Genomic DNA, 25,551 nt, shown 5'->3' with positions numbered 1-25,551 from the left:
AAGTTAAAAGTATAAACCTGTCATCTTTGCAAGTTTCTATTAGGTTTAATGGGATTTTAGAGTTACAACATTTGATCGTTTTTCTTCATAACTATTAGTATTTAATTTTTCTTTTCTCCAAGTTGAGAACTTATTGTTATGGATTGATTGCTACTAATTTTTATGGGTTGACATCTTTATGGTTATTATGATTGAATTTATGAACTTTATATTCTATATGCTTATTTTCTATATACATATACTTTTATGCTTTTGAAATAATGATGATTCTAATAAAAAAAAAGTACTTTTATCATCTTTTTAGGTGAACATGTCTGATTTGGATTTATCTACTGATAGTGAAGATGAAGCCTTTGATACAGAAGAAGAAAGCAGTGATGATGAAGAGGTAAGCAGCAATAATGAATTTGAACTATCCATATTTTTGAATATACTTTCAGCGGTGCATTCATGGTTGATGGATATAATCAAGCAATTGCAATACATACAAAGTCAGCGTATTGAAAGACCAATGAGACGCCCAGTTACTTTGTTTGGATATAATTATATAAGGAGAGTTTTGCGTCAAGACCCAGAAGAATTTCGAAGAAGTTATAGGATGTACCCTGATATTTTTCTAAAACTATGTTGTATCATTAGAGTAACTACATCATTATGTGATACAAGATGTGTTTCTATTGAAGAAATGCTTGGTACATTTTTACTCGTTGTTGGCCAAAGTTCACGATATTGCACAATACGTGACACATTTGGTCGCTCTCGGTGGACAGTTAGTAAAAACTTCAACAGGATGTTGCGAGCTTTAAATTCTATAGCTCCGAGGATGATGGCTAAGCCAACAAGTGCAACTCCATTTAAAATTCGTGAGAGTACACGATTTTATCCTTACTTTAAGGATTGCATTGGAGCTATGGACGGTACACATATCCCAGCAATGGTAGAGAAAATAAATACAGCCGTTTATCGGAATCGACATGGAATTACATCTCAAAATGTGTTAGCGGTTTGCAACTTCGACTTGGAGTTCATATACGTGCTCAGTGGATGGGAAGGATCTTCTCATGATTCGAAAATACTTAACGACGCAATGACAAAAAGAAATGGACTGAAAATACCGCAAGGTAATTTTACTTTTATCTAATGTGAAGTTTTGAGTTTTTTGGTTAAGTTATATTCGGGTTCTACTTGACGAAGTTTTCTTTTTGTGTTTTATTCAGGTAAATATTACTTGGGGGATGGTGGGTTTGCAAACCGACGATATTGTTTAACACCATTTCGTGGCCAACGTTATCATTTGAAAGAATTTTCCGGTACGGGTAATCATGCGAAAAAGGCTGAAGAATTATTTAACAAGCGTCATGCTTCTTTGAGGAATGTAGTTGAAAGATTGTTCGGTGTTGTGAAGTCTCGTTTCTTGATCTTTAAGTCTCAACCTCCATTTCCGTATCAGGTGCAAGCGGAGATAATGACAGCTTGTGCAGGCTTACACAACTTCTTACGAAAAGAATGCCGTTCAGATGAGTTTCCGGTCGAGGAAGAGGAAGAGGAAGATATCCATCCATCAACGCTTGTAAATGACGATGAAATTTTGACACAACAAACTCAAGAACAACAACGTCAAGAAGCTAATGCATGGAGAAAGAGTATAGCGGATGATATGTGGGAAAATGTTCGTGAACAAAGGGAGTTAGAATTGTATGGAGACCGTTAAATTGAAGGGAAAAAAAATTATCTCGTTGCACAAAATAACATGCTATTGATACAGAGATATGATCATTTTCATTTATTTTTTTCTTTTGATTAAAGATCAATGTTATTTGCAAATAAGTGTTTATTGTTTCTTAAAAGAGAATGAGTTAGGAGTGAACTCTCTCAAACTCCCCCAAACTCCCTCTAATAAACTCTCTCAAACTCCCTACACTCCCTCAAACTCCCTGAACTCAAAAACAGAAAACTCTCTCAAACTCCCTACACTCTCTCAAACTCTCTCAAAATCCCTGAGATTTAAAATACACTCAACCCCGAAATCACTCGAGGACTAACCCCTGTTTGAGTCCATCAACATGTCACCCTCCATGATTCGTAGTAGCTTTTCGAAGAATTATATTTGAAGAAAGGCAAGAATGAATATAAGTTAATCAGATGAATATCATGGTGAATCAAAATGGGTATTAATTAGGTCCTTGAAAAAAATACCCTTCCTATACAGTATACACTGAGACGATGGGATGAATGGGTCTACAGGTCAGAACTCAACTCAGGACCTATGCTAAGTTAGAATTTTAGTAAAGTTCAACCCAATTATATTGTGTTTGCACCAGTGCTCAAAGTCATGATTGATGAGTATATTATTTGGACTATATCCACGATGGACAATGAAACCTAATCTACACTCATGCAGGTATCACAATCCACGAGCAGCTCCAACTGCAATCTTTTGTCGTGCATACCATTCTAGTGGACTTCGGTTATGCCCTACCAAAATAAAAATTAAGAAATCAGAAACCGAAACAGTCACGAGACTTGATCTTGATAAAATAAAATCTCCTAGTTTATGTGTTGCTAAATCATTGAGTATCACAAGTCTCCTAGTACTGGTAAATAAATACAGAGTGACCAGAGGTCTAGAGTATCACAAGTCTCCTAAGAGCATCCACAGTGGGCGACTAAACCCAAATATTTGGTTTATTAACGAGACGTAGTGGGACGGACTATCGATTAAATCCTGACCATCGACTATATTTCAGACTATATTTGGTCTGGGACCAAGACTAAACCCAAATTTGATCGCGCGGGACCTGAAGGCTACGCCCCACACCAGGCGTACATTTAGTTTACGCCCCACACCAGGCGTGTTTTTAATCTCCGCGCCATTTTTGTTTTTCAATTTTGTATGGGGCGGACGTTTACACCTCCGCTCCATAAGATGACTTTGATTCTTTAGTGGGACGGGCGGAGATTTAATCGTCCGCCCCAATTTTTTTTTTTTTTTTTTTTATAAAACAACGGGCGGATGCACAGTGTTACGCTCGATCAAATTTAGTCTTCTACCCGTAGCGTCACACACCAGACTAAACTCAAATTTAGTCGTTTTTTTTGGTCTTTGATCTTTGGTTATACTCGCACCACTGCAGTTGCTCTAATAACATAAAGTCTCCCAGTTAAAATACGATAAAAATTATCGATTTTTTGAATATTTATTTCTATTTATGACTTCTACGGAAATGCTCTGTTGTCAAACAACCTATTAATTAACTTTTAGCAATGTTTGGATACAAATCTGTTTCTGATTTATGCTTTTCTAGAAGTCAAAATCAGAAATCGAAGTTAGAAGTAAAAATATTTTGCTTCACAAGAGGTTAACTTTTCGACTTCTAGAAGTCATTTTGAGATTTTACAGCCAAACTAATTTCCGACTTTTAGAAACCGAAAAGCTACTTCTGATATGCTATCAAAACATGCTATTAACTTTTGCGTCTTAATTAAGTTGAAAAACTACTTCATAATTCACACGTGATATCGGGACACCCTTTCGATTCTACTTCTACGTTAGAAAAAACAAAAAAGAAAAACTTAGAGTACCAAAAGAGCACCTAAGGCTGATATAGAGAACTGTCGTTGGAAGGACTGCACATCCTTCCAGCACTGTTCTTACAAAAGAGTGCAATATTAAAAGAATCCATATTTTGAAGTCTGTGGATGAGCTTAATATTTACTAAAATAAAAGTTTTTGGGTTGATTTCAGTATTACTGTCTTCCTCTTCACTATTACTTCTTTCATAGAAACTTAGATGGAATCTTCCTTTAAAAGCTTGACAGTAGAGAAGTTTGAACTGAATTAGAGTCTCCATGGATTCAACATGTATCTCCATTTTTGTGTGTTGCATTTCTTTGGCCCATTGGAAAGCTAGGTATGCACCTCATGTTGTTCCCCCAGCTCCAAAATGTCCTGGATGTCCTCTGGTATCATTGATGTTTCCTGCAAAATCCATCATAGTCAGTGCAGTATAGTAAATCAAAGTTTCAGGATCTTGCAAAGTACATATTTTGATGATCTTCCCATAATCCATTGGAACATTCTGATTCAGATTGTAAAGAATGATATTGTGTGACATATTTGAATCTATTTCCTCAGGTAAGAGGGAGAAATCATTCATAATATGTTATGGCATGTTGTGAATTCTATTGTGGTTGCAAAGATGTTGTTTAATGCGCATTGAAGTGATGGCCGCATTTGGTTTAATTTGTCTGAATATCAGATCACATCTCGCTTTCCAGATGTACCAACAAGTAGTAGCATAGATGTTGCAGTCCTGGATGGTCACCCCATTTTGAAACCAGGAGTTGAGTCAGTCTATGAAAATAGTATTCCTATCAAAGTGGGTATTATGAGAGCCAATGATTTCCTGCCAAACTAAAGTTGCAACAGGATAGTTTAGAAGCATATGTGTCATGGTCTCCTTATCCCCACTATTGCAAATGGTGCATAAGGGATCAATATAATGCAGACTGTTGTTTTAGCATTAATGGGGAGAATTCCATGAGCACATTTCCAGATGAAAATTTTTATGACTGGAGCCACATTCATGTTCCAAATTTCCTCCCAGTTGCCTGCCATTGTATCATTTCTGTAAAGAGTGCCAATCTTTGCTTTATATAAATCCTTGACAGAGAATTTTCCTGTGTCATTTAGGGTCCATGTTATCTTGTCTTCTTCATTAGGATGAGTCTCTAGAACAAGGATTTCTTGAGCAACAGGGTGATAGAAGAGAGCTTGCACTAGGGTTTCATTCCAGGAGCCATTAGGGAGAAGGAGAGCCTCCAAAATTTCCAGATGATGATGATAATTTGGATATCTAAGAAGTCATGTATTGGTGTTTGGAATCCAGATATCTTTCCAAAGTTTAATTCTTCTCCCGTTTCCAATTCTCCAGACACAGTGTTGTTGAACGTTACTGATGCCGTTTAGAATTACTTTTCATATCCAGGAGTCACCATATTTTGATTTTATGTCCATATTGAGAACATCCTGACCATTAGGTACTTTGCATCCATAAGTTTGTACAAGAGAGAGTCTTTATCTTGCTCTAACCTCCAGCCAATTTTTGTGATCATAGAATTGTTAAAAAGTTCCATACTCATGAAGCCCAATCCTCCTAGATCTTTAGGTTTGCAGACTGTTGTCTAAGCTTTCTATATTTTTCCCGCAGAAGAAATCTCTTTGAAGTTGTTGATTTCTTTGCAAGTTTTATTTGGGATCTTGAAACAGTTCATCTTATAGATACAAGTAGAAGAAGTAACATATTTGATGAGCACCTCCCTCCCTGCAGGGTTTAGGGGCACATTTTTCCAACTAGATAATCTCAGCTTAAGTTTTTCCACTCCAAGATTAAAGGAAATGATTTTTCTTATATGTGTGAAAAGGGGTGAACCTAGATATTTATCATCCAGTTGAAGAATTTGAACACCCATAGTGCTGCTGATTTGAGGTATAAGGCTTGGGTTTGTGTTTTTGCTGAAGAAGACTTCAGATTTAGTATAGTTAATGAGTTTCCCAGAGGAGCTTCCAAAAATATGTAATATATCCATAATGTTTTGAGCTTCAGTTAAGTTGGCTTTGCAGAAGATCATGCAGTCATCAGCAAAAAGAAGATGGTTGATAGCAGGAGCAATTTTGCAGATCTTTTTGCCATGTATAAGGCCCAATTCCTCAGCATAGATAAGTCTGGATAAGGACTCCATGTAGAAAAGAAAGAGATAGGGTGAGAAAGGGTCACCTTGTCTTAATCCTCTGGAGGGTTTGAAAAAAATTTCAGGTGAACCATTTATGAGAACAGCAGAAGTGGAGGTTGATATGCACTGCTTTATCTTGTTACACCTTTGCTCATTGAAGCCATTTTTCAGCATTATGGATAGAAGGAAGGTCCAGTCCACTCCATCAAAAGATTTTGCCATGTCTATTTTGATACCCGTAGTTCCAGAGTCTCATTTTTTCCCTCTTTTGGATCTCATGTTGTGTATTATTTCATGAGTAATTGCTATGTTGTCAGATATTTGTCTTCCGGGGATAAAGGATGATTGGTATGGGGATACTATTTTGTTGAGATGAGGTTTCATTCTCTGGGATATGAGTCTGGATATGATTTTATAGGTTGTGTTACAAAGGCTTATGGGTCTAAAGTGGCTTGAGATGTAGGATTGTCAATTTTGGGGATGATGGATATGAAGGTAAAGTTCATTTCTTTGAGTAAGTGGCCAGAGTTGAATAAGTGTTGTACCATTTTTATAATGTCATTTCCTATTATTTCCCAGTTGGTTTTGAAGAAATTTGGTGGAAATCCATCAGGACCTGGAGCTTTTTCACTAGCCATGCTGAAGAGGATGGACTTTATTTCATTGTGGTCAAGTTGTCTGTTGAGCATACTGTTGTCAGCTGATGTTATGGTGGTGGATATGAGATTGATGATTTCTGGTGAGTTTATGGTTTCAGAAGTAGCCATGTTGGAAAAGTGTGTAGTGAAGCAGTTCTTGACTTCTTGATAGTCAGTGATCTAATCTCCTTTCTCATCTTGTATTTTATCAATTTTGTTTCTTCCAATTCTACTCTTAGTGGCTCTATGAAAGTAGTTTGTATTTTGATCTCCTAATTTTATTAGTTGATCTCTGCTTTTGGTTTTCCAAAAAATTTCCTCTATGTCATGCCAAGTTTTGAGTTGTTTCCTTGCATCAGCTAAAGCATGGCCTCTATCAATCTTGAAATAATTGTTGTGGAGACAGTTTAAAAAGTTCTTTCATTCTTCAATGTTAGTCTTTATGTTGCCATATACATCCTTGTTCCATACTCTGATTTTGAGCTTTATATCTTTGAGTCTTTTGGCAATGGTGAAGGCATTGAAACCAGAGAGACCTTTGCTCTAGCAGTCAGCTATAATCTTCTTGAAGTTTTCATGGTCCAGCCAAGGTCCAAAGAACTTGAAAGGTATCTTTACATTTTTCCAGTGTGGGTCAGAGTTCAGCAAGATGGGTTGATGGTCAGACCCAATGGCTAACATATTGGTGATAGTGGTGTTAGCATAAAGGGCTAGCCAATCATCAGTTGCTAGACCTCTATCTAATCTTTGTTCAGTAAGAGCATGGACCCTTATTTTGTTTGACCAAGTGAATGGACAACCAGTACAACCAAGATCAATCAAATCAAGGTCAAGGATCTTGTTTTGGAATAAAAATGCTTCAGAGTTATCAATTGGATGTGTACTGAATTTTTCAATATCATGAAGAATAAAGTTGAAGTCACCTATTACCAACCAAGGTAATTTATTGGTGGCTGCAATTTTATCTATCATTTTCCAAGAGTTAACTTTAGAAGAGGTATCATAAGGACTACCATAGTAACCTGTGAAAAGCCAAGATGTGCTATTGGCAGGTTTGATTATGGCATTGATATGGTTTAAGGAAAAGTCCAAAATGTCTAAAGAAATATTATTTTTCCATATCAACGCTAATCCACCAGCAGTGCCGCCTTCCACTACTGGATTAACAAACCAGAAATTGTTGACACCAATATCATGCATAGTTTTCTTAAGCTTATCATATATTTTGTTTAGCTTCAAAGAGAAATATTATGTCAGGATTTAATTTATTAAACATATCATTAAGGTAGCTCTGAGCATCCCTTGTTCTCAATCCCTGACAGTTCCATGCCAGAGCAGTGAAAAATTGCCAGAAGTATGACACATTTGGGTATTTGGATGCAAGCCTTCTAATGATTTGGTCATAGTAAGTGCTTATAATGTAATGGACTATTAAGAAGAGATTTAGAGATCCTAAAAAAAAAAGATAAAAGAAGGGATGAGAGAATGTACCAGCTTTCCAAGGTACCATTAGTCATTAGAGTAGGAGGGTTGCTCAGATGATCATTAGTATCTTCAGTCAAGTCTTTGTGTCTCATGATGTCGGCCATCTCAGAACTATTAGATATGTGGTTATTCTCATTACGGAGAGGTTTCTTTCTTTTAGGGTCATGAGGGGTAGAATTTGGAATGGTTTCACTTAAGTTTCCAAAACTATGAGCTTTTTTCTTGGCTTTCCAAGCTTCCTTCTTGTTTTTGGATATTTAAATATCCATATTGGCTTTGAACTGGGCCAGAGTGGGAAGGGTATTGAAGGGGAACTTTTTAGGATCAGGGGAAGCAGGGAAAATGTTATCAGCAGCAGTGATATCAGCAGCTGCAACTTCAGCATCAATTTCTACTTCAGGGTTGTTAATGTGATGATCTCTTGCAGGTAGGGCTGAACATGGTGTCGGTTAACCGTTGGAAACCGACCGAACCAGACCAATAAGCAAGAAACCGAACCAAACCATTTAGATTTGGATTGGTTTGGTAAAAAATGTTGAAAAACCGACATTACTGGTTTGGTTTTGGTTTGACCTGAAAACCGAACCAAAAACCATTGGGGAACCGATTAATTTTTAAACTTAATTTCTACCGTCGATTTAAAAGTATTAGATTCTACCCATTAATTTAGAGGATAAATAGAAACCCTAAATCTAATATTTCATTATGATACTCTCCCTCTTTCTCTTTCTCCTTCTCTCAGCCGCCTCCCTTCTCCACCCCCAACTACAGCTGCTGCTACTCGACGTTTTTCTTCCCGTCTTCCTTCTTTTGTATTTGTCAATATCTAAATTAAGATATATTATATATCTTCATTTGATCTCTAGAATTAGAGTAAGCTTTAACTATTCTTGATTTTTTTTGTCTGTATATTTGTGTAAACCAATACTATCGGCAACTACGATTTTTTTATCTGTAAATTTGTGTATTTTTTTTTGGTTTGACATAATTATTGGTTAACCAAAAACCACTGGGATAAACCGAAACCAACTGGAACCATTTGGAAACCGAACCAATGGTTAATGGATTGGTTTGGTTTAGATTTTTAGAAACCAATAATATTGGTTTCGGTTTTGGTTTGGCTAGAAACCGAACCAAAACCGACCATGAACAGCCCTACTTGCAGGCTTGCAGCAGCTTTCATTCTTGAAATTTTTTTCTTGTAAGAACCCGCTATCTTTTTTGCCAGCTCTAATATTCTATTTTTTATTTGACAAGCCAGAACATCAGGGTGATGAGAGCTTGAAAGATTAATGGGAAATGACTGAGCTCCAAAGATGATATGACTATTTGAAGTTGAAGCAATGTTTGCAATGGCTTTTTCAAGCTCCAATCTTTTAGCAACCTTCATTTTTGCTTCAAATTCAGCAGCAACATCAGCATCTGAGTAAATTCTGTGGATCATATCTTTACCAGCTTGGACAATTTTTTGTTGTGGAGTTCTTGGTGGAGGAGCTGGTTGGGGAGTTAGTAGAGACTGGTGAGAAGGATGGTTTTGATTTGGTTGAGCAGGACATAAAGGGCTTGGGTGATCAAGGATTCTGCAAACTTTACATAATTTAATGCCATTGAGAGCATAAGCAACTTCTAGCCAGTGGGAAATAGTAGGAGTTTCATAGGCTTCAGTACCAAATTTTAGGGACACATACGAGTACATAGTTAGTCGTCTGCCATGCAGAATTGCATTCCCTCATGAGTATGAGTCTCCAAATTTCAGAGAGAACTTCGATTGGTATTTGAAGGATATGCAGCATAACATGGAAGTGAAGATCGAAGAATGCTTACAAGAGGATGGTCCTCCTAGGATTGTACATGAATTGATGGTTGATTCTCCAGTCGAAAAATTGATTCAATTCTTCAAACAGCCCAAACCCGCTCCTATTAATCAAGATAACAACAACCCATTTCTCAGGCTAGGGATCAGGCCTGATCTCGATGTTTCTTCAAAAAAAAATAAAATAAAAATAAATAATGAAAGAAGGGTAAAAGGACGAATTCAAATTCCTCCCATTGGGTTTGGTCCGTTTGGATGGGTCCCGTCGGGCTCCACTTCCCCACCCTTGACCCTACACCCTTTGCTGTGTGGCTGTTTATTAGCGAAGGCTGTACTCGCGAACACTTGCATTCAGTTTGCGCCTTCCATTTTACTCTCTCTCTCTCCATTTTTTCAAGCCCTAGTTTTTTTCACAGGATTCTCGATGGAGCTCCCAAACGGGCATCACAATAATTGGACATCTTAACACATTTGCCCACCGAATCAGTTTTAGAATCCAAATTGGTTATGCAAAACTTAGATGTTGTTCATCATCCATCCATCCTTCTCTCAGAGATCTCTAATCTTCTGACGATTCAGGTAACTTGGGTTTTTCTTTTGACTGACAATAAACCATGCTACTATTTTGATTATTGACACCCATTATCAGCACTAGAAGGATCAATTTAACCCCTGAATTAGATTTTTTTTTGTACTGATCTTGTGGGTTCGCCAAATGGATTGATCTGTCTGTTTTAATGTGCGAACTAACTAATTTTAGTGAAAGAATAGGGCAATTGCGTTAGTACTACAATCAATCTCCCAAATGAATTTAAACTTTATTGCTCATACGCTGGTGCTAATTTTGGCCACTAGCAGACATGTTACGTCTTCTCTTTATAATCACCTTTTGTTTACAAGAACATTGCTTATATAGTATATTCACAAAAGGGTTACTGGTATTCCAGAGTAAACATACAGTATTATAGGGGACATGAGGAATCTCATTAAGGCTCTTGTGCTCAGTTCTTTCAGGTTTTTATGGTGGTGGACTTCCGCTTTAGTCGCCCATGTCTGTGGGTTGTTCCATTTATCAAAGACATATACATACACCAATACGCTTAGTCACTTATGGAGATAGGAAGGAAAATCACTTTGCAGGTTAATCAAACTGGTAAGTCATAAAATGATTAACATAATTGTGCACGAGTAGCTATTCTTTTGGTTGAATAGTCTCGACATTAAGAATCTTGACAGCCTTAAATTTGTTATTGACGGTGTGATGCAAACATGTTATCCTGAATGATTCTTTCATATCTCTCACTGATCAGCCTATATATATGTTCCCTTGTTTCTATAACAATTAGAATCTTGACAACCATGAATTTGATACAATCAATGTGATGCGGACGTGTTATCCTGAATGATTCTTTTGTATCACCCGCTGAACGGCATGTTCCCTTGTTTCTCTAACATTTAGAATCTTCGCATGTTCATCTCGTATTTATTTATTTTAAAAAGGTCAATGCTTCCTTAATCATTTAAACAAAGACACGTAGAACAAGGCCTTAATTACCCGAGTAATTCGTTTGCTTTAATGATGGATTGTGTAATTACTGAAGCAAAACAAAAAAAAGATAATTTGCAAAAATTGTTTCGAGTAAAGTGATTTCATGTATTAATATACTTTGTTTTTCATTTGTATACAGTTGTACAGTAAAAATTCCATGAGGCATTTCCTAATAAAAAGCGGAAAATACCAATGGGAGGTGAAGATATCTATGGATCTATTGGTTGAGGATGTTAAGGAGTGAAACTCGGTTCTTGATCAGACACCTAAAGACAGATTCTAGTCCATCTTCAAGTTCTTGAAGGTTCATCTCAAGGGCAGCCAATGACTTCTGCACTTCTTTTGCTTCAATGACTTTGGATTTCAAAGCGACATCGATCTTGGTTACTTCATTGACAACTTGTATTTCAAAGCGACATCGATCTTGAAGGTTCATCTCAAGGGCAGCCAATGACTTCTGCACTTCTTTTGCTTCAATGACTTTGGATTTCAAAGCGACATCGATCTTGGTTACTTCATTGACAACTTGTTGGTTTGCACTTTTGGTGGTCAACTTTGAGACTAGTGACCTTTGCTTTGGTGCAGATAGGAAAGACAGGATAAATTCAAAAACTGCAAGAGTGGTTGCTTCAACTTCTGTTAGGACATTGGTAACGAGGTCATTGTTTTTGTTGGTGTTTTTCTTAATATCTGAAAGGCATTTTTGGATGGCTTTGCAGACTTTCTTTCTTGAGGTCATGTATGCGTCAAACTCATTTGATTGCCTTCGGATAGATGATTGAAGATCTTGGGAAGATTGCTTCATTTGAGATGAAACATCCTTAATAGTTCCACAGACATCCAACAACACGACAGATCTGTCCAAGACTGCGTCTAAGCATTTTCCATCTTCGGTAGAGAGGAAATCCTCAACACCTTCATACAAGTCCTTAAGAGCAACCAAGTTGTTGGAGATGGATGAGGTGAGAACTGAAGATCTCAATTTGAAGAGTTGTTCCTCAACTGCAGTAGCGAGTGGGTTGGATCTGGTGGGCAAACTGATTGAACGAGCATGGAAAGTTTTGTTTGAGGTAGACATTTTCGCCTTATGTAGAAGATAACTAAGAACAAATTTAATTTGATATACAAGTTAATGTAGAAAATGATTTTTTTGATGATGGTTATTGGTTCTCACCTGGTGCTCCTTTTATAGTCAGGATTCAGGCTACAATGTACAGCAAGGGGACGTATTCATGTGGTGGAACTTCCCCTATACACGCCATTGTCTCTGCACTGTTCCCTCCATCAATAGTATGTACCCTACTGACTCTATAGCATCAATTAATATATAATTTTATTTTATAAGACGAATCCTATAGAATTAGCCAAATATGCAAGTACGTGCATGAGTGCATTACTACCTATAAAGATTTGTAATGATACGCATAATGATCGATGTATACGTTTCCCAACCGTTGGAATCTTGACAGCCTTGCATTTTATTATAAATGTTCAAACTTAGGAACCAAAAAGAGCATGTAAACAGAAACAAGATGAATCAGATGGCTCCTCCTGTTGTCTATATTCATTTGGTTGTTATTCGAATTTCTATCCATTCCTGTAATCTAGTAACATGTAGCATATCAAGATATATAGTAACTAAAGAACTATATATCCAATTAAGCTGCAAGGGACACTCAATTTAACAGTGGCAAAATAAACCGTTAGGCCGCGGAATATTAGCAAGTTGTTCGATTTTTTTTTGGATATCCTCTCCCGTCTAAAAAAAGTGACAGAATTTGAAACGTCTATATTAAGACTTTTCAGCAAACTCTAACCTTAAAATGCAGCTTGATAATTGTTTGAAGTTTTCAGCGGTTTGTACTTTAAGATTGGTTACCAGCAACCAGTGCCTACAACAAGATAGGAAAGGGAATGCAAAAGGCTTGGGATTATGGTAGAAGCAGCTTATATATGCAGGCAGGTGGTAATCAAGATGGTTGCATGTTGCATTACCTTTACCTTGGAGGCAATGCGCTTCTAATTGGACAAATTTGGAAGAAATGAGTAGAAAATTTTGTGTCGCCAACTCCTATAGGCGCTGCTTATTTTGATGCACTCCACATAAAAAATCAGGTAAGCATTCGAATACTTTGTCCAGTTTGGATATCGGCTTTTACATGATTAATGCAGATTTTTATTCATTTTAGTTGTTTATTTATGGTTGTCTCTTGATTGAACTACGACATATAGTAAAATTGCATGCCTTCAGAGAATACTGATACCCATATTATGCCTTCTTACATACATAGAACAACAAACCAAGGATAACAATGGTACGTGCAGTAAGATATGATATCTGGATGTGTGCATGAATTGGATACCAAGTACCAACAAAATATTGACATTGATAAACACACATATTGCCAGAACTTAAAAGTTTTGAGCTCTATTTAAAAATGAGTATCCATGTCTGGTAATCCATTAGCAATTAGAATCTGACAGCGTTGAATTTGTTATAATCAATCTGATGTGATGCTAACACATTATCCTGAATAATTTTCCGTATCTCTAGCTGATCATCCTATACATAAGTTCCCTTGTTTCTCTAACATTTAGAATCTTGACAGCCTTGAATTAATACAATATGTGACACAGACGTGTCATCCTGAATGATTCTTTCGTATCTCTGGCTGAACAGCCTATGCATATGCCCCTTGTTTCTCTAACATTTAGAATCTTCACATGTTCATCTCATATATTCAAAAACAATGTCAATGCTTCCTTAATCATCTAAACAAAGACAGGTAGAACAAGGCCTTAATTAATTACCGAGTAATTAGTTTGCGTTATTGGTGGATCGTGTAATACTGAAAAAAAAAAGATAATTTGCTAAAATTGTTTCGAGTAAAGTGATTTCTTGTATTAATATACTTTGTTTCTCATTTGTATACAGTATGTACAGTAAAATTCCATTAGGCATTTCCTAATAAAAGGCGGAAAATACCAATGGGAGGTGAAATATCTATGGATCTATTGGTTTAGGATGTTAAGAAGTGAAACTCGGTTCTTGATCAGACACCTAAAGACAGATTCTAGTCCATCTTCAAGTTCTTGAAGGTTCATTTCAAGGGTAGCCAATGACTTCTGCACGTCTTTTGCTTCAATGACTTTGGATTTCAATGCGGCATCGATCTTGGTTACTTTATTGACAACTTGTTGGGTTGCACTTTTGTTGGTCAACTTTGAAACTAGTGACCTTTGCTTTGGTGCAGATAGGAAAGACAAGATAGATTCAAAAACTGCAAGCGTAGTTGCTTCAACTTTTGTTAGGACATCGGTAACGAGGTCATTGTTTTTGTTGGTGTTTTTTTCTTAAGATCTGAAAGGCATTTCTGAATGACTTTGCAGGCTTTCTTTCTTGAGGTCATGTATGCGTCAAACTCATTTGATTGCCTTCGGATAGATGATTGAAGATCTTGGGCAGATTGCTTCATTTGAGATGATACATCCTTAATGGTTCCACAAACATCCAACAACATGACAGATTTGTCCAACACTGCGTCTAAGCATTTTCCATCTTCGGTAGAGAGGAAATCCTCAACACATTCATACAAGTCCTTCAGAGCAACCAAGTTGTTGGAGATAGATGAGGTGAGAAGTGAAGATCTCAATTTGCAGAGTTGTTCCTCAACTGCAGCAGCGAGTGGGTTGGATCTGGTGGGCAAACTGATTGAACGAGCATGGAGAGTTTTGTTTGAGGAAGACATTTTTGTCTTGTTTAGATGAAAACTATGAAAGTTTATGGATATACAAGTTAATGTAGAAACTGATATTTTGATGATGGTTATTGGGTCTTACCTAGTGCTCCTTTTATAGTCGGGACTCGGGCTACAGTGTACAGCAAGGGCATGTATTCTTGTGGCGGAACTTCCTCTATATGCGCCACTGTCTCTGCATTGTTCCCCATATTAGTGACCGATAATGTGTTCCCCTCCCAGACTGTAATATCAAGAGTAGTGTCTCCTACCAGACTGTAGCATCGATCAATATATATGAACAAATAAAAATATATAAAAAACCAAAGCTTTAACAGATGTGCAATGTATCTACATGCATGCTTGAATGGATCATGACTGCCTAGAAAAATCTGTAATGAAACACACGCTTGGTTGTTTGTGCGCTGGTAGTTAGGCTTAGTCTTATGGTGTGCTACGCTGGTAGTTAGGCTTAGTCCTATGGCGTGTTAATCTAGCAGTTAGATTAGCAATCCACGTTAGCTAGGGCAACCTCCCAAGTAGGATATAGTGCTAATCTAGCAGCTAGATGCTGAATAGAACGACGCTGGACGCTGAATAGAAAGCGAAATGAGGAACGCTGAATAGAACAACACTTGACTTGGTCAACTAGGTGAACCGCGCAGCACCGAACAGTGCTCAGAAAATCGATATCTTCCACAAATGATCGGTCTTCCTCATTTCTTCCTTCATTTTCATTTCTCTCCAGAAAATGCATGTTCTAATTCAACATTTATAGAGAAAAAAAATATCCAATTTCTTGCGTGGGTTTGTTAAGCAACAAATTTGTGATCGTTTGAGGGTAGTTTGGAGCAATTCAGTCCACGAAATCAATTGGGGTAAGAAATTTAAGTTTCAGGTTTGAAGTTTTATGATTTTTTATTATCATGATATTTCATTCAAATTGATGTTTGATATTAGTTATTTAGATAATTCAGAAGATATGTGTATGATTTAATTTGATTTTTTGTGATGATTTCTTTTTTTTTGGATTTAATTTAATTATTTGTGATGAACAAAAAAATGAATTTTGATTTTTGTGATGAAAATGAATGATAATTTGTATGATTAGTTTGTAAGTAAAATTTGTAAGTAAATTTGTATGATAATTTGATTATTTTTTATTATTTGTACGATGAAAATGAATCATAATGTATAATGATAATTTGTATGATAATTTGATTATTTTTTATTATGATTAGTCTGTATGATTATTTGTGATGAAAATTTGTATGAAATTTAATATTTTTTTCATGTTTGTTATTGATTGTAGTATGAGTATGGATGAATTGCTAGATGGTTTGGATACAGTATCGTCAAAGACTATTGATAAACATGTACGTAAATATATGAAAGATCATCACAAATTAAATTTTACAAGTATTTTGAAAGACGTTGAAGTGTATTATAAAATTGAAGTGAACAATAATCCGGCAGCACAACGATATATTGTGACAATTGTGGCTTTTCTTCTGCTTTTGAGTTCGTCAACGGGGATAAAGTCTTAGTTAAAGCCATAGCTGAGAGATGGTGGGAAAAAACGAAGAGCTTTCATTTTTCAAGAGTTTGAAATTGGCCTCTTTCTAGTAGATTGGTACATGTTAACGGGAACTCCCACTGGTGACCCTAGTAAACGACCAGTAGTTATGCCGCAGTTGGTTAGTGATCTAACATATCCTTCTCTGGATGATTTATATTTTTTGGATATTAAAAATTATCATGGTGCATGGGACTCTAAGAAAAATTCATTATCCTTGGCTATCTTGAAAAACTACATTGAAAGTAAAGAAAACCAGGACAATATTGAATGTGCAGAGACATTGACGGGGGCATTCTTTATGTGGTGTTTTGGTCATTTTCTTCTTGCGCATTCTAGTAGAAGAGTAGATAAGCGTTGGGTTATATTGTTGGGTGATTTAGATAGAGTTGGGTAATATGACCGGTGTATAGCTTCGTTAGGTAATACCTATAAATTTCTTGACGAATGGTCAACCAACGATAAGGACTTTTCTGTCATGGTTATGGAAATTGAGTATTGGTACTCTTATTACTTCCACAACATGCAATCCTTGCTTCGTCAGATACCTGGAGATCATTATGATGTTTTCCCAAAGATTTGTATCTTCAAGAAGACTAACATTATATCAAGGAAAAGAGGACATAGAGGAGGCCAAAAGGACACTAGGAAATACTCGATCAGTCACAAGCGCAAGAACACAGATTGACACTAGCACAAGTGCATCATATATTTGGCAACCATGGTTAGATAGTGTGTATGCTGTGGGAGAACAATATGAACTCGCACTACAAGTATCCAGAAGGAGAGTTGTGTTTTTTGACTTGAATGAAAACACAAGAGTTAGTTGTTACTTGGTGTTGATGGTGGATTTTCGATAAAGGCAACAATTGTAAAATCATGATACTGCATGTTTCTGTCCCGGCTTCAGGAATGTATGTGAAACTAATATATTATGATCCGTGAACCAGTTAACGATCTCTGACTGAGCGAGCATCCTCTCAGAGCTATGATGAGTATGTTCCTCGAAAAGCCTCTCAGCTGAGCTTTCGACACTTTACACATTTCATCATCACCTCTACGTAGAATCGAAATGATTGGACGTCTCCTAGACATATTGCATGCTAGTATTGAGCGTTAACGTCTTCAGGACGTTACACTGTTTGTTGTTCCCTGACTATGTAGAGAGAACGTGTATAGAATCTCTTAACGATTGGACGACTCCTATACATATTGCATGCTAGTATAGAGCGCTAACGTATTCATGACGTCACACTGTTTGTTGTTCCCTGACTATATGCCCTCAATATTCAGAACGAGTATGATGCTTCCATTATCTCATACCTCAATTCTTGAATAAACCCGCTCCTAGACATATCGCATGCTAGTATAGAGCAATTCATAGATTAATTCTAACGTGTCATTCATCAATTGAATTCCTAGAAAATAATCTATTTATATCATTATTCCATTCCATGGCTCATCCTCAGCTGGATTCCATGGATTAGTAATACATAATCATCTTATCTCATTACTCCGTTCCATGGATGATCCTCAGTTGGATTCCATGGATTAGTAGTAGATAATCATCTTATCTCATTACTCTGTTCCATGGATGATCCTCATCTGGATTCCATGGATTAGTTATAGATAATAATCTGATCTCATTACCACGTTCCATGACTGATCCTCACCTGGATTCCATGGATTGGTAATGGATACTCAATTTATTTTACTACTCCATTTCATGACTAATTCTCAGCTGAATTTCATGAATTAGTAGTAAATATTCACTTATTTGGCATCTGGGCCACCACCTAGTAAGCCCCGAGAAAATGGTGTGAGTGCACTTAGAAATAATGCACGAACGAGCACTCAAAAATATGGACAAACGAGGAAACCTATGCATAATAGGAAGAACAATGATATTAATAAAATAATAAAGAGGCGCCCAGGGTACCGGGCTCACCGGCTGTGTGGCCATGTACCTTATTTTATTATTTTTTCTAATCTCATGAAAACTCCTCCATTTGAGCAAACTCCGTCGTTTGAGAAAATCTCTCAGTTTCTCCATATTTCCTTCACACGATGAAAAATAATTAAAAATAGGGAAAAATGTAACAGGACCGGGCCTACGAGCCCTCAGCCATGGACGGTCCCAAACCTTATGATCCCTTATTTTATGATTATTATTATTTCTTTCATCTCATGAAACTCCTCCGTTTGAGCAAAAAATCTGGTTTTTCAATATTTTCTCAAATATTGCTCAAGCCAAAAAGTCAAATGATCACATGACCGACTAGGCTTCTCACGCAAATATGAAAATATTATTATTTTAATATTGCTAAAACATTGATCGCACGAGGAAATTTCTACTTGCTCATTCGAGCAAAATCGAGAGTTTCAGTCAAGATCAAACTCTTCTGAAAATCCAAAATATTGCTCGAACGCGCGTCAGAAAATATCAAAATTCTCAGAATTGAGACACGGACAGTATGTGACACGGGCATGTCACCTTGACCGACCAGTCCCACATACTTTAACAACTTTGACCTAATTATTCTTCTACAGTTCATATTGGGTTCAAATTCTTTCCAACCAACTTGGAACTTGTTCAATCGACCACCAGTTGGTCCCACGACCACCAAGGGCCAGTTTCATACCACTTGGTCGGTCCATCATCTCTCCATAATTAGGTTTTATTGCCTAATGCTCAGACGAGTACTATTTTAATAAATGATTAAACCAGCATTTAATCATCTTTTCGCCAACAATCGATCAAAATTAGGGTTTTGAACTGAATGCTCTGCAAATTATAATTCTGAGCAAGTTCAAGCACTAATAATTTTATGTTGATCCAGCAATCAACATTTGATTAATTATATAATATTCGATCCAGCTGCCAATATTTTAAATTAATATTTTATTTGGTTATGCTACTAATAATTGTTCAAACGAGCAATATTTTCTCAGACAATTAATATTGATTCAACTATCAATATTCAGTAATCCATCAAATGAGCAATATTTGCTCAGATGGGACTAGTAATATTATTCAATTATTAACGTTTGATACTTATTAATCGAGTAATATTCGCTCAAGCAAACAATATTCGCCCAGACGAGCAATATTTGCTCAGGCTATCAATATTCATCATGTTGATTCGATTATCAACATGCATTTGAGAGCTATATATATGTCCCAATAGACATGTTTAATCTATCATAGAGCATTCATCAATCATGCTCGATTCAACAAAACTTAGACTCATCGTCTAGTCAAGTAAACAACTGACTAATTAAATACACGTCTGCCTTGCAGACTCCACAATCATGAGACATCAATCATGTCACATGGGGGATATTAATTAGGGTTTTGGTCTGGCGTATTATGGCACCTGTGTTCATCCCCAATGAGAAATGTGAGTAAGTCGTGCAAGCAGTTGAGGGAGTAAGAAAATTAGTTAGTGGACAATCAACCAAGTCTTCGCACAGCCTCGAACTGGTTTAACCACGATTTCCCACTTTCTCACTCTTTCACTCAAGTAACTGTCACATTTACTGGAGATTAATCTGTCTACGTTTTGGCAATATAAATAAGTCTCTGAATCCATGATTGAACAAAAAAATCTCAGATATACGGGAATTACCGCAAGAATTATCATCTGAACAATCACTCTCAATTGAGAAAAATCCAAACTTATTCGAACCCAGCAGTTCATTTGCAGAAACCTACAAGACATTCTTAATCCTTGATCACCATTGATCTCACACACTTCTCATATTCCCTTCTACATATCGACCTTCTTCCCTCTTTGTGACCGAATTGACTCTGGAACGGCCATTGTCTTGGTTTAGGCCGGAATCCTACATATTAATCTCTTGAACTCAAAGCACTCTCATGAAGTACATCTGTTTGAGTTTAAGCAATTTGCTCTGTCTAGGAGTCCCCATCCGCACGGTCGTCTATTCACTTTCCTAAAAAACCAGTAAATCGTTTTTCTACATCAATACTTGGATGAGAGATTCCAGAGGAAGATTGCATGTGTGACTGTAGTCCTAGAAAATCCTCCAAATTTATAATCAGTTGATGACAAAGAGAATGTAGATGTAGGCACCGAATATTATGCAGTCACTGAGGATCAATATAACACTTGGTGGAAGAATAAGAGTGTGTGAACTTATTTCACTGAGTCATACCATGCATAAAACGTCGATGAGATATCATTGGGTAGCTCAGTTTTTCCTTTCCATTTGTTTCCTAGTCATCTGCCTCCTGACATGATGTCGCAGACATATACTTATGACACACAGAATGATCCCCTGTCACAACTGCCGGAGATAGATTTCATATTACCATTTACCAATGAAGCTGGCGTAGAAGAGCAAGTACATGTTCCATAAGTACTTGTCTGCTTGAATTTTCTTAATTGGGTTTGACATTGGTAAATACATTTACATTTGTATGCATTTTCATTATAAGTTGCTTGATATTTAACGAGGATTGTTTCAAGTATATGTCACGACAATATTCATTCGAGATTGGATATCGTCAAGAAGGAAGGAATGATACATACCGAAGAGCTACAACTTCATGTTCCTCATCTGGAAGATATTCTTCTTATTATTCTTCTTCTTTAATACCATCTATCTTTTGCCACCAACCAAACAACCCTGAAGAGCTTTCGTTTGGTGGTACATATGCACATTGGCCTTCAAAAAATCCAGAAGAATATTACCATCCTAGGCGTGAAGATGGATCTACGACATCACAAGATCAACAACAACATCACCAAAGCAATGCAGAAGATGGTACATTTTATGAGCTATTTTTTTTCATTCAAGCACGTTTTCATTAAGTATAAATTTTAATTAGTTCTTGTAATAACTCCATAATACTCATTTTTTTCATTTAAGTACATTTACAATTACATTACACCTTTAACTAGAACTTCATAATATTTCTTCATGCATATACTTCAAATCATCTTCGATCTCCACCAAATATATCAAAAGTGATGGTATGAATGAACAAAATTCCTTGATCCTTTTGGTATAAAACCATAACATCTTCACGATTACTATTTGATGCCCTTAATGAAATGGAAAAAATCTCGCAATAACATTTGATGCTTGCTAACCGACATTGTATGACTCCTCGGCTTCTTCCATTAACATTACCATTGATTCTCACAAATTATTCTAGAACTTGTACCTAAAAATTATTAAGTGTTTGAGACGTTGTGTCGTTAATTTTGCAAAAACTTATCAACAAGTCATTGTCTTCGGCAATTGAGAATCCAATCATGCTTGAATTTTTAATTGAGAATTTAGGAGAAGAAGAAGAAAGTGAAGCTTCACAAGTTTGGGGTGGGGATTTTGAGTTCATGTGTTGAGTTTATATAGAGAAAAGAAATGATCTGATTTTGGGTTGGAAATGTAGTTGTTAGACAAGCGCTGAACCAAACAACGCTTTGTTTAACAACCGCAAGATAAAAAGAATAGTCGTTATTTTCAACGGCAAGGAATGCAGCGCTAAACCAAACAGCGCGGTGAATCATTCAGTGCTGTCTAATTTCAGCCATCAGATCAACATGAGCGTTAAATCTCAACGGTTTAGTCTTAATGGACGTTTGAAATATCAACAACTATATTTTCATCCTACCCTATAAAAAGAGAACTACTTCTCCTTTATCCCTCACACCAAAATCAATTGATTATCTTCTTCATTGATTTTCTTCTTCTTCTTCTTCTTCACATGATTTTATTCATACAAAATTATGGCACACTTTACTGCAAAAGAGGATATGGGACTAATTTACAGTTGGGTTATAGCAAGCAACGATCCGATTAGAAGAAAAGATAAAAAAAATGTGTCGAATTTTCGAAGAAGATTATTCAAGAGTACCTTAAAAGATGGCCTAATGGTGGAGAGAGGGACAGAAAGTTATTGCAATCAAGGTGTAACACGTTGAGATCCGAAGTGAGAAGATATATTTCACACATTAGGCCCTACTTCCGAAACAGACTTAAGGGGTTGATAATCCAAGATTATGTAAGTACTTGAATTGTTTTTTTTTTCCATTTTGATCTCTTTATTTTTTTTCTCTAAATTTTTTCTTTCATTCTTTCTATAATATATTGTTTTCCCATCATGGAAAAAAGAATTATGAAGTAGAGTTTAAGAGACTTTGGAAACATGAATCGGTTTTTCCATGTTCTGAAGACCTATCAACCAGACTACAATCCTGAAGTGAATAATGATGATGGAGATGGTACTTCCGCCCAACCTACTCAAGAAAGTCAACATACTCAAGGAAGTGAAGCTGATACTTACGCTCCAGTTTCTATGGATGGAGATTTGTAGGATACAGTAATGTTTGGTAGCTCATCATCTACACATAATTTTGAAACCTCAGACATATCTCATAGAAGACATTTTTTCGAACAAACAGATGATGTTAGTATTAGAGCAATTCTCGGTCGAACTCGCATGCGTTGCTATCTCAAGCATGTTTGTCAGTGTTAGTGACCAAAACTATAAGTCTTGATTTCTAGTCTATTTATAGATGTATCGGACTAGGACATAGATTGTGTAGTTGAGCTTAGACTTCACGGCTTTCATCATTTAAAGGACGAATAACTACTAAGGGGATCTTGTGGAACTTCATCGACAAAAGGTATGTGGAGACTGAAACTCATCTATCACTTGGAAAGTCTATTTCTACTCTATCTCCTATATTGAGACATAAGTCGTATTACGATATAGTTTTCTGTATACACATTTGAGATTTCGAGCTGAGTTTATCTCGCTTACATATTTCTCGAAATATTTGTTGGCAAGTTTTCGCTTCGACCAAGTTCATCTTATATCATGTGAAAATTTCCGAGTAACATCTTACATGCTTTGTGTGATACAATCATTTGGTGTAGTCTTGGAATGTTTCGTTATGATTATTTCAATATCTTGAAAACTGCTTTGATGTTAATAGTTTGTGAAAATGACTATTGTCATCCTCTAAGAAAGTTTCAATGATTGAAATTAAGATCTTAGAATCATGTAACCATGTTTGGATATAAACATAGTTTGTTATCACATTTGTGTGTAAGTCCAAAACCGGGAACTTGAAGTATGCGTACATGTATGTGTACCGGCGATTGTTGGATGTCTGGGCAAGTATATATACCCGTACGCATACTGGCGGAATTCTCACGTCCGTGAATTTCTGCTGGAATTTGGAATGTAAATAGGTATGCGCACTCGTACACATACTGGCGTAACCAAACTCGGTCCGGCTACTTATGTATGCGTACCCGTTTGCATTCTTGAGTTGGTTACTTTCTAAATCGGTTGTGTACATGAACTTAAACATTTATAAATTAATGCAATCTTTGTAAACCGTGGATATATTGTTCATGAATTTATTCAAGTGAATCAAACCTATTTTTCTTCAATTGTGTTCTTGTATACTTCTATGAGAATATAACAATTGAACGGCTCTTTAACTAGTTTCATTTGAGTCATTTGAACTAGTTATGGTTAAGATGAATAAGGTTGATATAAGAGTAATCATATGGCTAACTTCGGTTAACTATTTGTGAGCCAACATGGTGTACATGTTTGGGTACAGTTACATAAACCTAAATGAGGGTACATTTCATTAGTGTGTAATAACCTAAGTTCGATCTAACGGTTGAAAGATATTAGCTTGGTTGAATCAGGTTTTTTATCTAATGGTGAATATTGGATGCTTTGTTACCAAGGTAACTTGGATTGCAAACCGTGATTTGAAAACTATATAAAAGAGAACTCTAGCAACTGGGAAACCTAATCCCCGCACCTCCTGTGTGTTACTAGTTGCATCAGCTAGAGTCAATTATCCTTTAAACTTAGGTTTATATCGAGACCCTATAGGTTAATGACTTCAAAGACTTCATTGGGATTGTGAAGCCAGACCCAACTATTTTCTTTGTAGTTGCATGTTCTGATCTTGCCCGATTCTATCATATTGAGTACAATTGAAAAATTGACTCGAGATTAATTTCTCCGATAGGCAAGATAAAAGTAATCACAAACGTCTTCGTCTCATCATTTGTGACTCCACAATATCTTGTTCCGCTAGTCGATTAAGATTATTGTGAGGTGATTGATAATACTAGGTTGTTCTTCGGGAATATAAGTCTAGGATATTTTGATATTAAACTCTTTGATATACTTTTCTCTAGATTGAGTCGGAATGTCTAGTTGATTCTCTAGAAAGCATATTGGAGTAACAGCCTAGACTTATATTTTGTTAGTCGATTAAGATTATTGTGAGATGACTGATAATACTAGGCTGTTCTTTGGGAATATAAGTCTAGTTTGTCAATTGGTTCTTGTTCACCTTGATTTATCAAAAGACGGAATAAAAACTCTTGGGTATTTCTGTGGAAGACATTTTTATTCAATCTATAGGCTTTTCTGTGTGTGACATATTTGTTTATCAAGTCTTCAACTTTGGGTCGTAGCAACTCTTGGTTTTGGGTGAGATCAGCTAAGGGAATCAAGTGCGTAGTATCCTGCTGGGATCAGAGACGTAAAGAACGCAACTATACCTTGAATCAGTGTGATATTGATTATGGTTCAACTATAGTCCAGTCCAAAGTTAATTGGTAGTAGGATAGAGTTTGTAGCGGCTTAATACAGTGTGGTGTTCAATCTGGACTAGGTCCCAGGTTTTTCTGCATTTGCGGTTTCCTCGTTAACAAAACTCTGGTGTTTGTGTTATTTCTTTTGCATTATATTTTGTTATATAATTGAAATATCACAGGTTGTGCGTTAAGATCAATCAATTAGAATATCCAACCTTTGGTTGTTGATTTACATTGATTAACACATGAACATTGGTCTTTGGTACCATTCAAGTAACTCCTCTTATATTCAATCGGGCTCGCAGATTTCTATTTGTTGATTGCGGATTGAATTAAGAGTTAGAGATATTAAACTCTTTGATATACTTTTCTCTAGATTGAGTATGACTGTGTAGTTGATTCTCTAGAAA

General features: G+C 36.3%; 2 protein-coding genes and 2 long non-coding RNA genes across 10 annotated transcripts; 3 read left to right on the top strand and 1 right to left on the bottom strand.

Moving 5' to 3' along the window:
- Positions 1-744: 744 nt before the first annotated feature.
- Positions 745-1,657, top strand: LOC113317874 (the record flags this gene model as incomplete). The annotated part of the gene is made up of 2 exons (XM_026565994.1): positions 745-1,121; positions 1,518-1,657. Coding segments are annotated over exons 1-2 (471 nt in total), but the record flags the coding sequence as incomplete, so codon positions are not given.
- A 1,916-nt stretch (positions 1,658-3,573) lies between these two features.
- LOC113315464 lies at positions 3,574-5,955 on the bottom strand. Its single transcript, XM_026563740.1, has 3 exons — positions 5,317-5,955; positions 3,920-3,979; positions 3,574-3,645 (listed from the first exon to the last, which is right to left on the bottom strand). The coding sequence occupies exons 1-3, from the start codon at positions 5,953-5,955 to the stop codon at positions 3,574-3,576; spliced, it is 771 nt and encodes a 256-aa protein (XP_026419525.1).
- Positions 5,956-10,035: 4,080 nt separating this feature from the next.
- LOC113318284 lies at positions 10,036-15,041 on the top strand. 7 transcript variants are annotated; one of them, XR_003344393.1, is made up of 6 exons: positions 10,036-10,248; positions 10,675-10,822; positions 11,358-11,522; positions 11,649-12,288; positions 12,411-13,333; positions 14,154-15,041. It is a non-coding gene; the product is annotated as an uncharacterized LOC113318284 (long non-coding RNA). The 7 variants fall into 7 exon arrangements; XR_003344392.1 differs by having other exon boundaries at positions 11,358-12,288; positions 12,411-12,508; positions 13,073-13,333; XR_003344395.1 differs by having other exon boundaries at positions 11,358-12,288; positions 12,411-12,508; positions 13,066-13,333.
- A 658-nt stretch (positions 15,042-15,699) lies between these two features.
- LOC113317362 lies at positions 15,700-17,363 on the top strand. The gene is made up of 2 exons (XR_003343470.1): positions 15,700-15,833; positions 16,268-17,363. It is a non-coding gene; the product is annotated as an uncharacterized LOC113317362 (long non-coding RNA).
- Positions 17,364-25,551: the final 8,188 nt, after the last annotated feature.

This window comes from Papaver somniferum, chromosome 10, assembly GCF_003573695.1.
Source record: "Papaver somniferum cultivar HN1 chromosome 10, ASM357369v1, whole genome shotgun sequence".
NCBI classification, from domain to species: Eukaryota; Viridiplantae; Streptophyta; class Magnoliopsida; order Ranunculales; family Papaveraceae; genus Papaver; species Papaver somniferum.
The sequence above is the reverse complement of the archived record's forward strand: the minus strand, read 5'-3'. Positions and strand labels throughout refer to the sequence as shown.

Bases quoted from the DNA above. Each gene is read 5' to 3' on its own strand.
- LOC113315464 (XM_026563740.1), bottom strand. From the start codon at position 5,955: ATGGCAAAATCTTTTGATGGAGTGGACTGGACCTTCCTTCTATCCATA. The intron at 3,980-5,316 runs GTGCTCATCAAA...TGGATTTTGCAG, and splicing joins TAAACCCTGCAGGGAGGGAG to GAAACATCAATGATACCAGA. The intron at 3,646-3,919 runs GTGCATACCTAG...TTGTAAGAACAG, and splicing joins AGCTGGGGGAACAACATGAG to TGCTGGAAGGATGTGCAGTC.